A 13,741-nucleotide genomic window follows, 5' to 3' on the forward strand; every position below is an offset into this window, starting at 1 on the left:
TGAAGAAGATATTTTTTCATCAAAAACACACAAAAAAATTTGAGAACTTGCAATATAACAGATAAGTTTGGGGTAGCAAGAATACTATGAATTATTGTCAATTCTTTGCTTGACCACAAAGAGGCCATAAGTTATGGAAAAAAATGAAGATGGGTTCCCACTCAATCTTTTTATTTCCATAAAAGCATTTAATCAATGTTTACCAATAAAGAAAATGCAAGAGAAATTTTGAGAAATAAATTCCGTCACTGCCTAAAATTTCAACAAATTTTAAGTCCAAGGGCTTTTTTGTCATTGTTGTTCTCTTCGTGTTTCTGAAAAATTTCAGCAATGTCATATGACCATACAGTTGGGAAGTGGCAAAGGCTCACACACGGAGAGTGTCAGAGCAAGGAGAGAAGGCAGCCCAACAGCAGCTGGAGCCTGTACAAAGAAGGTATCTGGGCAGAAGAGCAGCCCAGCATAGACAGGGCCCAAGCAAGAGTGTCTAAACTGGGCGACAACCTGGTGAGTTTGAGAGATTTGCTACCTACAAGGAGATTGAGCAAAAAAGCACATTATTGAGACAACTGGAGAAATCTAAATGGAATCTGTGAATTAGATGGTAATATTAGAACGTCAACATCCTGATTATAACTGCTTACTGTGGTTATGTAGGAGAGTATCTGTATTTAGTAAATACAAACTGAAGGATTAAAGTGCAATGTGGCACTGTATCTGCAACTTATTTTCAAAGGTTCAGAGAAATTTGAGTGAAGGGCATATAAGCATTCTATGTATAATTTTGCAGCTTTTATATAAAATTCAAATCATTTAAAAATAAAAAGATTTTTTAAAGGATACAAAAGTCAGCTTGAGGAACCAATTTAAGGGATATAATTTGAGCTATATCCAATGATTGTGACAGATTATAACCAAGTGAGTAACACTGATATAAATAATTACATGAATGAATAAATGAAAACAAGGAAGCTTTTCTTATAGTAGAATGCCAACTAATAAATGAAGAAAAATGGTGGAATCACAAAATCATCACGTGACAATCAACACAGTAATACTTAATTCATCAAAAAAAAATCAATAGATGCTAAAACTAGTGGATAAGAGTAAGAGAAGTAAATGAATCCATTATATATTTTCTACTTACAACTCATAGGAATTTCTGATAGACTGGATGTAGGGGTGAGGAAAGAGAAGAATCATGGATAAATCTTGGACTTTAACTTAGCAACTGGAAAAATAATACTGCTACTTATTGACTTATAAAAGTCCTAAGAAAGAACAAATTTGACATAAGGCAGAGTGAAATCAGGAAGTCCATTCTGGACATGTCACGTCCGAGGCACCTGTTTAGTCATCTAAGTGTCATGTCAAGGAGGTGGTTAGATATATATCTGGAGTTCAACAGAGTTCAGGGCTGGAAACAGAAACTTGGGATTATCACCACATTCAAAATAGACAAACTAAAAAAACTAAAAGCAAACTGAATTCTCAATAATAGAAAAATGGTAAATAAACTGTGTACATTCATATAATATAGTATTGAATATAATTATTATATTAGAAATTATATGTGCATTTTTAATCTAGAAAAATATTACTAATACTCCAAGTTAAAAAGTAGCCTCTTGCTATAAATACATGTATGCACATTCACAGAAAAGTATGGAAGGATCTACCTCCAAAGTATTTATACCCATTAATTATATCAAAGTAGAAGCAGAGGTGACTTTTACTCCTCTCTTCATATATCTCTACAGTCTGAACTTCCTACACACCTGTATTATCTTATTTTTTCTAATTAAATATATAATATCTCCTTATTATAAAAATTTCAAAAAACAGAGAAAAACAAGAAATAAAGAAAAAAATGACCTAAAGATTGCATTACCCAGAGATAACCATCAGTTTGTGATCTTCATTTCACACATTTCCCATGAATGCATACATACATGTATAATTTTACATGAATGAGACCACCTAATACAGACTAACTTCTCCCTCTACTTCATACTCCCCAGAAAAAAATAACTGCAATGCTAATAATGGATGTATCCTTTCTCACCCTTCTCCATGCTTTACATTACTTTTATAATCACCCAAAACTATAATGCTACATTAATTTTACAAAAACAAAAAACAAAAACAAAAAACCCTTCTACATGCTTTTAAATATATCACTACATATATTTACTCATTCTGTACAAGGCCACCAAATAAACAATGACAAAAAGATTTTTCTTACCTTGCTGGTTTGTGGTACTGGCAAAGAAAGTCAAACCTTTCATCTGGCACAGGTACTCTGCTCTCATTCGGATCAATAGTGCAGAATGGGAAGTTTTCTGCTGAAGCTTGACTATTGGTTAATACATTGAAGAAGGTAGATTTCCTAGAAGGAATAAAATAATTTCAAATCAATTCCTAGGCTAACACTGAGAAAAATTTATCTCACTCTAATTTCAATGCTCAAATAAGATTTGAGGATTATAAAACCAATTCAGAAAGGGTGCTGGGGAGATACATGTTTTTACTAACAGAAATGAATGAAATTGAAAATAATGCAGCTCAAGATTTACAATTAGGTTATGCTCCTATCTCAGTCTATCAGGACTATTTGAAAATCATTTCCCCTAAGAATCTTTGTTATAAATGACAGCTAGTCTCACATCATACACAAAATCGATTTTACTCCTAAAGTACCTAGCAGCACCAGTATCATTTCACCTATACCTAGCATAATCTTTTCTGGCATAAATGTAGAGAGATGTGTATTTAGTTAGGTCAATCCCTTCCCAAGCATTCTGAAACTAGAGGTTACCAATGGGGACAGGGAAGGAGGAGGGGAAAGATAGGGGTAGGGAAGTAAGAGGTACAAACTACTATGTATAAAGTAAATTATTAGCTACAAGGATATATTGCACAGCACTGAATACAGCCAATAATTCATAATAACTATAAATAAAGTATAATCTATAAAAATTTTGAGTCTATTTATGAGTGCACTATGTTGCACCCCTGAAACTAATATAATATTGTAAGTCAACAATACCTCAGTTAAAGACCCCACATATATTGCTGTGGGAACACAGAATGACATAGTCACTTTAGAAAAGCTTGGCAGTTCCTCAAATAGTCAAACAGTCACATATAACCCAGAAATTCCACTCCTAAGTATACACCCAAGAGAGATGAAAACATGCGTCAACATACAAATTTGTTTATTCCAAAGCTGGGGCAGAAAAAGTACAAATAAGCCTGGAACATAATACACAGCCAGAAAGTAGAAAATATTCAAAAAATAGAGGACACGTCAAAAGGAATACGAGAGAACAGGAAGTCTCCTGATGGCCAAATCTCGGCAATTTGAACAACAAAATAAATAACAACAGTAGCACGTTATAACCAACAAAATAAAATTTGATCCTGATATAAATAAATTATAAATAATTTGCATGAATAAAAGGGAGATTCTTCTTTACAACAGAATTCTATACAATAGAATTTCCATTGTTCCTTTTATAAATTGTTCCTTCTATAAATGCAGAAGGAACAATAGAAATTTTAAAATCACCACAATAATAACTATTTCAAAGAAGAATCATTAATACATGCCAAAACTGGGGGGCAAAAGTATGAGAAACACAATATTTACGTAATTTCAAAGTATCCCCCATAGGATATATTTATTAATTGCAGTGGGAAATACAGTAAGCCTTTCAGTGAAGAAATTAGTCTGACACCTCCTTAGATAAGTTATCAAAGTTCACATCACTAGTAATGGGACAAATCAACATTGTGTGCTTCCTGATAGAATACACTAAGAAGCACATGTCACTTCTGCGCCCAAAATTGCATAACTTGAATTTAATCACATGGAAATATTAGATAAACCTCAATTAAGGGCCTACCATAAGTGGCCAGCATTCTTCAAAAGAATCAAGGGCATGAAAGACAAAGAGAAACTAAGAAACTGTTCCAGATTAAGGGAAACTAAGGAGACAGAACAATTAAATGCAACATATACGTAATCCTAGATTAGATCCTGGACCAGAAAATGGACAATAGTGAAACAATTGGTAAATCAACGCTAATTTCCTGATTCTTATAAACTGTACTAGGTTAACATTTGGGGAATGTAGCAGACCTCATATAAGAATTTTTTTTAATGAGCTTTCCAAGTGTGAAATTTTTTAAACTGTGAATCTACTTCAAAAACAATTTTTATTTAATCTTAAGCAAGAAAGTCATGCAGACTGGGAAGAGGTAGTTCTAATACATATCCAATAAAGAATCTATATCCATAATTTTAAAAAAACTAATCATTAATAAGAAAAAAAAGATGTCCAGTAAACATATGAAAAAATGCTCAAAATCATTAGCTATCAGAGATATGCAAAATGAGATACTATACACAAGAATGGTCAAAATGAAAAAGAATGACAATACCAAGTGCTGGTGAGAATGCAGAGCAATTAGCACTCTATTACAAGATGGGCACTATAAATTAGAACGACCACTTTGGAAAATTGTGTGGTAGTATCTGCCTAAAGCTATTTAATTCCTAGAGGTGGGGCAGTAAGCGGATGGGAGTGCAGAGGGTGAGTGTATCCATTCACCCAATAGAAGTGAATGCTTAGGTCTACCCACCAAAAGACATGTACATGAATGTTCAAAACAGAAATGGAAACAATCTAAGTGCCCATCAACAGCAAAATGGGTAAATATATTGTATAATCTCACAGACATAATGTTGACTTATAAACGACATAAAGAGTGTATAGTGTGTGATTCTATCTGTATCAGGCAAACTAATCAATGTGGTAACAGAAGTTGGAACATGGTTATCCTAGGAAGGACAGGACTGACTGGGAAGGGGTACCAGGAAGTATTTTGTGACACCGGATTTGTCCTAGATCTTGATGTGGGTACTGGTTACATGAGTGAATTAAAATGTAAAAATCTGATATGTGCACTTAAAGTTTTCACATTTTACTGTATATGTTATACTTCAATTTAAAAATTAAAAAAAAAAACTCACTGGGGCAAAAACAATAAGAATCACTATAAATAATGCTCTGACAGAAAGCCCACTTAAGAAGCCTCTGGAATAATTCAAGTAAGAAATGAGTGGAAATGAAAATGTGAAGAAAACAAATCAGAGAGATTATCTGCAGCAGGTTTGGTGCCCTACTGAAAAATTCAATTAAGGAGAAAGTATGCAAAGATAAATCTCTCAAGTATCTGGGTGGAAAGTAGTATTATTACCCAAGATAGGGAATGCAAGAGGAAATGAGCTCAGTTTTAGTCATACTGAGTGAAGATATTTAACTGGAGATATTCAGGGCAGTTAGGTATATGAATCTGGAACTCAGATGCAACCTGAGCAGGACATATACATTAGAAAACAGAAACCAATAGATGATTAAAATCAGGAGAGGATGAGACTGCCCAGGGAGAAAGTATAAAAGAGAAGACAGCCAAGGACAGAAATCTAATATTAGAGAGCAAACACAGGAAGTGTAGCAAGCATAAAGGACTGAAGGAAGAGTAAGAGAGGTGGGGAGTTACTAACTGTCAAATAGGACAGCGAGGTGAAGTACATTAAGGACAAAAATGAGTACCAGCTTTGGCAATCAGATCACTATTGTCAGGGGAAGGGTAGAGCTCAGCAGTAGAGCCCATGCTTAGCATGCATGAGGTCCTGGGTTTAATCCCCAGTACCTCCATGAAGGAAGGAAGGAAGGAAGGAAGGAAGGAAGGAAGGAAGGAAGGAAGGAAGGAAGGAAAGAAGGAAGAAAGCAAGGAAGGAAATCAATCAAATTACCTCCTTCCCCCACCAAAAAAACAAAAATAAAGTAAAACAGATCACTATTGTCTTTTGCTATAGATTTTGTCAAAGGAAGTATTTTTAAAAGGCCTTTAATGATCTAAAAAATAGTTAAAATATACCATTTGCACTACCGTGGTACCTTCATTTCCACATCAATTTCAAACTAGTGCATGCAAGCAATCTGCAAAAAAATTAATTATTAATAGCAATAACTGGAATATTTTAAGAAGTTACAACTATAAAAGGAAAATATAATCTATCCCAGAGATAAACATAACAGAATAATGTATATATAAGAAACAATATTCCATATAAAAATTCAGTGGCTTTTCTGTACATGAAATTTTTTATAATCAAATACTGGAAAATATCTGGCCAGCATGAGAAATAAATATATGCATTTAAAAAGCCAGTTATTTTTTGAGCACTTAGAGAATAATCTTCCTCCGGTGAGTTTCTTCAAGCAATCAAGATGGAACCCCTTCAGCAAGAACAAGAAGCTAAGAATCAGCCAGGAAGACTTCCCCAGGGAACAAATGGGAGTCACACAAATTATATTAGGAAAATAGGAGACTACAGTGAATTCAAGATGGCCACACTTTCTTTGCCACTTCTCCCAACACTAGGCTCACTCTATTTCCCTTCTTTCCTTGTCTCTGGGCTGGTGTCACAACTTGCTTTGACCAAAATAAATAGGTAGAAGTGTCCTGGGCCACTGTCACATTTTCCCTCTCTTGGGAGCTAGCCACCATGCTATAAATAAGCTTGGGCGGGCGACCACTTGGAGAACAAGAAGCCAAGTAAAGGAAGATATCCCCGGACTTCTAGCCAACCTGATAAGGTCCCAGCCCTGTGGGTGTGGCCATCTTGGACCTTCCAATCCTGACTAGCTACCTGCTGAATGCAGCCATATAAAGGATCCCAAGTGAGACCAAAAGTTAAGACTCACCCAACTAACCTACAGAATAATGAGAAATAATAGTTACTGTTTTAAACCACAAACTTTTGGAGTGGTTTGCTATACAACAATAGATAACTGAAACACTGAACATAATTATCTTGTGATTGTTTTAAAGCATTTCTTACAATGTTTTCCTCAACAACAGGATATAGGTTTCAAAGACTATGGTTGGTCTCTTGCAAACTGCAAAAAGGCAAGTTGTAGGAACAACCAAAGGACATTCCCAGAAGCATCAACTAAGCAAGACAAATACTCCCCTAGGGCAACTGCTGAGTATTAGAATAGAGTATTGAGTTGTCTCCCAATATCAATTCTCTCCTTCTTTCATAGTAACAGAATTTTTAACTGAACATATGGCCATCAAAATAAAGACTACATTTCCTAGCCTTTCCTGAAAATAAATTCTTATGACTCCATTTGGACAAAGGAATGCTACCAGAAGCATAGTGTGGTAGCTTACAAGAAAAAATCCCTAATAGACTTCAGGGAAAGTTGTTTGGCCTTCTGACCTTCAGATAACCAGCTGTCTGGAATTCACAACTCTTTGGAACATGAAAATGAAAGGCCACATCTCTGGGATTGCCAAGGTATGAGTTGAAAGGAGCTGGGGTTTCAAGGACTTCATACAGCAAGTCACTATACCAATCTAGGACTGCAAAGTTTACACTTCTACATAAAAAATAAATGTCTGTTTAAGCAAAAGTTATTTGGGGTTCTCTGACACCCTCAACTGAACCTCATCGCATTTCATGCAATGGTAGTAATGAGAAGAGCTGTCCCATGACACAGTAAAGAAGCCTGGAATACCAAAATGTAGTTTCTCAAGCAATGGCAACACAATGGAGCAAAGATAGTCTTTTCAACAAATGATGCTGGAACAACTGGACATCCACATGCCAAAAAAAAAAAAAAAAGAATCTAGGCACAGACTGTACTTCCTTCACAAAAATTGACTCAAATGGATCACAAAAAGCATAAAATACAAAACTATAAAACTCCTAGACAATAGAAGAAAATCTAGATGAACTTGGGTATGGAAATGACTTTTTAGATACAATACCAAAGGCATGATCCATGAAAGAAATGGTAAGTTAGACTTCATTAAACTGAAAACCCTCTATTCTGCAAAAGACAATGTCAATGTCAAGAGAATGGGAAGACAAGCCACGGACTCGGAGAAAATATTTGTAAAAGACACATCTGATAAAGGGCTGTTATCCAAAACATACAAAGAACTCTTAAAACAATAATAAGAAAATAAGCAACCTGATTTAAAAACAGGCCAAAGACCTTACACATGTCCCACCATGGAAAATACAGAGATGACAAATAATAAGTATAAGAAAAGATGCTTCACATTATATGTCATCAGGGAAATGCAAATTAAAACAATGGAATACCATTACACACCCATTAAAATGGCCAAAATTCAGAACCCTGACAACACAAAATGCTGACAAGGATATGGAGCAACAAGAGCTCTTATTCATTGCTAGTGGAAATGCAAAATGGTACAGCCACTTCCGAAGTTCCTTATAAAACTAAGCATATTCTTACCATACAATCCAGCAACCATGCTCTTTGGTATTTACCAAAACAAGTTGAAAATTTATGTCCACATAAAAACCTGCACATGGATGTTTATAGCAAGCAGTTTTATTCATAACTGCCAAAACTTGGAAGCAAACTAAGATGTCCTTCAGTTGATGAATGGATAAATAAACTATGGTACATTCAGGCAATGGAATAATATTCAGCACTAAAAAGAAATAAGCTGTTTAACTCAGGAAAAGACGTGGAGGGAACTTAAATACATACTACCAAGTAAAAGAAGCCAATCTGATAAGGCTACATACTGTACGATTCCAACTATATGACATTCTGGAAAAGACCAAAGTATGGAGACAGTAAAGAACTTAGTGGTTTGGGAGGGTATGTGAATAGGAGCAGCAGAGGATTTTTAGGACAGTGAAACAACTCTGTATGATACTATAATGGTGCACAAAGGTCTTTATACATTTGTCCAAACCCATAGAAAGTACAACACCATGGGTGTACCCTTAGGTAAACTACGGACACTGGGTGATTATGATGTGTCAATGTAAGTTCATCAATGATAACAAATGTACCACTCTTGTACAGGATGTTGATAATGCTTGTATAAGGGCCAGGGGTATATGAGAAATCTCCACACCCTCCCCTCAAATCTGCTGTGAACCTAAAACTTCTCTAAAAAAATAAATCCTTAAAAAAAAGTAGTTTTCCCCAACAGCCTCCAAGCCTCACACCTACAGTAGTATACTGGCCCAAGAGGAGCTAATTTATAAAGGTCATTTGGTTAAGAAAAAGCAGAACAAATCTAGAAACCAAATGTTCACACTCTTGGTTTAGTATTTTTTCCATTTCATTAAAAGTGGCCATTAAAACATGCCTTCTTATCATTAAACCTACACATGGCATCAAGGGTGGAAAAACTATCCCATTCATAAATAATTACTGAGTGTTTATGAAGTTCTTGATATCAGTCTAGGTGCTAGGACTATAACAACAAGAACAAGACAATCCTTGCCTTCATGGAATTTAAATTCTAATGGGAAGGGGAGGGGGAAGAGGTTAAACCACTGATTAAATTATATAATACATATAAAGCTCTCAGAAGAGTGACCGGTATATAGTAAGTGTTCAATAAATATCAGTTATTGTTAGCTATGAATTTTACCTCTAAGTTTCTAGGTAATCAGCCTTATGGTTACTAAAAAGCAAAACTTCTTATTCATTCAGTTCTCTAAAAATCACAAAATTCTTTAGATGGTTTCTGTACTAAATATTCTTATTTTTGATCAGCAGGCCATCCTTTATAGAGAATTGACCCCTCTCCCCAAACAATGTCTTGTAGGTCTACCCTGAGGTCCAATCAGATCTTCTTACACAGGAATCTGCATCACTGGAGAGAGAGCAGGAGATGGGAAACACCTAGAAGCTCAGTTCATATGGCTGAGCTCCACGTGGACCCATCTCTGCCAGCACCACCTTAGCTCCTGTTCTTTCTGAGGCCTGGCTGTTCAGCTTGGCCTTCAACGCTCTCCTTCCAATAAGTCTCTTTCTCTTGCTTAAGACAGCCAGAATCTATGTTGCTTACAAAGAACCTGCACCTGACACAGGTAATATAATATCATTCTGTAAAAAGGAGTGTTCATAACCAAACACAAAACTCCTCAAACTGTACATTATTAACATTAGTGAATTTTACTGTTTATAAAGTATACCTGAATAAAACTGGGAGAAAGTATTTAAAGTATTTAATTTAAAGGCATAAATAGCACATTTATACTAGATAATAAAATATCTTAGATTATTTACATATATATATATTGATTTTATTATGCTCTAAGCTAAAAAGCTCATACAGAAAACACTTTTTAAGATGCCTCATTTTAAAGTAGTCCCATTTAAAGTCAAGCTGCACTGACTGCAATGATTCTACAATAAGAGAAGTATGTTAATATCTGAAAACTGTCTTGCTTACTAATGCAATACACACACATACATAATGATCATATCTTGCTTTCAAGTTTATTGACAGCACCCTACAGTACTTTGCTTAATTATTTGTTTTGCTTATATTCCCATTCTCCACTTAGTCTTACTTTGCAAGCAGCCTATATCACAGCAGGAAACCCCCTCAAAATGCAAACCTCTCAGGCTCCAGACTGAAATTAGGACAGCCACACTTGTCATCTTTTACATTACAAGAATTTCAGAACTGCCTTACTTGGTCACACCATGCTCCGTTCACTAAGCAATCTCTGTGACAGAGACTCCAAGGGACACACGAAAGAACTCCGTTGTCCTACCTGCTGCCAAACTAAACGCCCAAAAAGCACGTAACAAAATACTTTCAGTCACTTTAATAAATCGATACTGGATCTGTTATTCCTTAGTATATCCTAATTACTTCTAGACATTTTACATTTTAATATTAGTAAAAGGTATTAAAATAGAAGGGCAAATAAGGAAAAAGTAGACTTTGAACATCCAAGTTGCATGTGTATAGATTTGTATAATAAACCCCACAAATATTTCCTATTACTGTGTTATTTGTGATAAATAATTCACTTTAATTTTAAACATTACAGAACTCAAAATTCTGCTCTCACAACTTTCAGATGTAACCACTTTGTAACAGATACCCTTTTATCTAGCAAATTCCAATATTAAGTTTAAAACTGTCACCTTCTTCTCCAGTAAAAATTCAGCCATCTGACTCCTGATCTCCCGAGAATCTATTCAGATTTATAAAGGGCCTTTTAAAACTATTTCCTAAAGTATCCTACTTCATGGCCTCTGGTAGCCAACCTAGGACCCCTACATAGCCAGCCAGCACAACAATCTAATTTAAACTACTCTAGTTCCACTTAAATTCATTACTGTGTGTCTCCCAACAGTGTTTCAAGCAAACAGAGCTGATATGGTTCAACTTGATGTTTAAACTCCCATTGCTTCTTCCTCCAAGTTTAGCAAGACACACACTATAAGTAACAAGTTTCAACACAGTATCTGTGTAGAAAACCAAAAATAAGATACATCTAAATGAAAACCTTGTTTTGCAACATATTAATATTCCAGCTTCCTAGCCTCTTTTCTTCAATTTAAATTTTAATTATCTCATGAGTTCCCATTTCTACAACAGGAGCCAAAATATTTACAAGATGAAAATGAGAAAAGCCCAACATCCACCTACCCAACATTTGGCAATCCAACAATACCAGTTTTCAAGGAGGTTCCAAATCGTCCAATGATTGGAGGTGGTTTAATTCCATCACTTCCCTTTTTGGGAGGCATCTGAAATGTCAAAACACACATATGAACAAAATTTTTTACTATGCCCATCGAGCAAAAACGTATTTCATCACACAAAATACATTACTGAATAACAGATTAAGAATAAAGCACACTGTATATATCAATCCAAAACTGACACAGAGCTAAATTCACTTTATTTTTCAACAAAAATGAAAAAAAAAAATTCTGTTAACAGATCCAATTCTGACAGTTGTCAAAGTAGTCACGACTGAGAAGTCCTGGAAAAACTAATCTAAAAAATATGTGGCATCAGAAATTAAAAATAAAATTTAGCTGCCAATCCTCCAGCAACTCTGTTCACAAAATACTTTCTTAACCTGACGTGTCATTATACGAATGAAAGTATTTGGAAGCAGGAGCATAGGTAAGAGCGTCAAAGCAAATCCATTCTAGAACCACCAGCACCCCGAGTCACCGCCCACCAAACCATTCCCCTCCTCCCCTTAATCTGGAACCTGTTCTTTCCCATTTACCGACAAGCACCATTTTTCACATGAATGAACACATGCCGCTATTATCAAGGTCTTTCCAACAAGTCTCTTCTACCTCTGGCACTGTAGGTACAACTCATCAGTCCACTCAAGCAACCTTTGGAATCTACCCTTCGGTTATTCCTAGTCGTAAATGGATTCACTACCCCTTTTTGTTACAGGTCGAAACATTCTTGGTCCCTGCCAACCTGACTCCAAGTTCCTCCGTGTAGAATTGATCCCACTTTAGTACTGCAAACTGAACTCATGAGGATTGCTAACCTCGCGTTTTATAAGCTGGGAACTCAAACTGTCCCTGTCTTCTGGCTCCAGTTGAACCTTCCGGGGCCACGCTGAGGCCCTGCTCATCCCAGCTTCTGATCCCTGACTCCGAGGGCTAGGAATCTCCCTTCTCAGTGTCTTAACTCACACCTGTTCCCAGCCAAACCCCAGGTCTCCGAGGCACAGCTCCAGGAGCAGAGAACTCTCCAGTCCCCTGGCCTCCTACCGAGGGGTGGCCAGCCGCCCAGCCCAAACGGGGCCTCACCCAACATCTTCCCCCGCTGGACTGGGCCACTGGTTGTCCCGGCCTCCGGAGAAGGCTTTTCCCAGAGTGTGCCGGGTGAGGCGTGGGCCGCTCTCGGGACGCGCGGCCTAGTCCGAGAGCGCCTCATTCATCCACACACCCCACGCCGCCCGCTGCCCTCGCCCCATCCCGGCCACGCGGCCTTGGCCTGACGCGGGACTCAGAGCAACGGGCCATGGGGTCGAAAACGCGGCGGGGAGCATACCCGGAGGTTCCCCGAGGGCCTCACCGTGCTCGGGGCGGGCGATGACACGGGGTCCCAGCGGCAGCAGGAGATGGGTCCTGTCGGGAGCGGGAGGCGGGGAGGAAGGAGGAGAGAGCGCAGGCCCGGCCCCTCCGCTGAGCGGCACGCACGTCGGCGGCGGCAGCGGAACGGGCGGGCCGGGAGCCCGGCGGCACCTGCGCGCAGGCTGCGCGCCCCACCCCTCCCTGCCCTGGCCCACCCCTTTTGCCCTCTCGCCCCGCCCACTAACCCGGCTGCCCGGGAGGCGGGAGCAGGGTGGGAGGGGCCGCGCGGCCCCACAGAGGGCGGGAGCGGGAGCTACCGCCTGGGCCCTCCTGACCGCATCCCACCCCGGAGCGCGCGTCTTCCGCCCTCTGCACGTGGGGCTACTCGGCTCCAGATCTCAGCTTCCTCACGGTGCGCGCCCAGCGTCGCCCGTACACGCTCGCTCGCCGCTCTGCGGCCCCACACTTCACCCGCTGGACCTCGAAGCACCCTCGGACTTGGAGAGGGGTCGCCTGAGGTCTGGCGATGGGGGTCGCCTGAGGTCTGGCGATGAGCCTTGCCAGCCCTGCTTGGCCGCCAACTGAGTCCTCGGGGACCACGGCCCCAGCTCGTCTTAAATTCCTATAACTTTCTGCAGTCAATCCACATGGTGAGAAGCTGTTAAACTTTACTGAAGGAAAAAAGGGCTAAGGGAAGCTTAATATCTAAAGAGACATTAGTCGCCTTATTGTTAAACAGGCGTTTGATAGGTGCTGGATCCCAGAATGCGTTTAATACAGCCAGTTCCAACCCCACCTCCCCT

At 38.4% G+C, this 13,741-nt stretch overlaps 1 protein-coding gene across 2 annotated transcripts in view; it reads right to left on the bottom strand.

Annotated features, from left to right (window-relative positions):
• Positions 1 to 13,090, bottom strand: part of OLA1 (Obg like ATPase 1) — a 138,666-nt gene extending 125,576 nt beyond the window's left edge. The window contains exons 1-3 of one of the 2 annotated variants that reach the window (XM_031451681.2): positions 12,940 to 13,090; positions 11,533 to 11,633; positions 2,246 to 2,389 (exon numbers count right to left, since the gene is read on the bottom strand). In XM_031451681.2, coding sequence (XP_031307541.1) covers positions 2,246 to 2,389; positions 11,533 to 11,633 — 245 coding nt within the window. In that variant the 5' untranslated portion in view covers positions 12,940 to 13,090. Of the gene's footprint in view, positions 1 to 2,245; positions 2,390 to 11,532; positions 11,634 to 12,915 lie in introns of both variants that reach the window. The other variant, XM_031451682.2, reaches the window with a different exon arrangement.
• Positions 13,091 to 13,741: the final 651 nt, after the last annotated feature.

This window comes from Camelus dromedarius, chromosome 4, assembly GCF_036321535.1.
Source record: "Camelus dromedarius isolate mCamDro1 chromosome 4, mCamDro1.pat, whole genome shotgun sequence".
NCBI classification, from domain to species: domain Eukaryota; kingdom Metazoa; phylum Chordata; class Mammalia; order Artiodactyla; family Camelidae; genus Camelus; species Camelus dromedarius.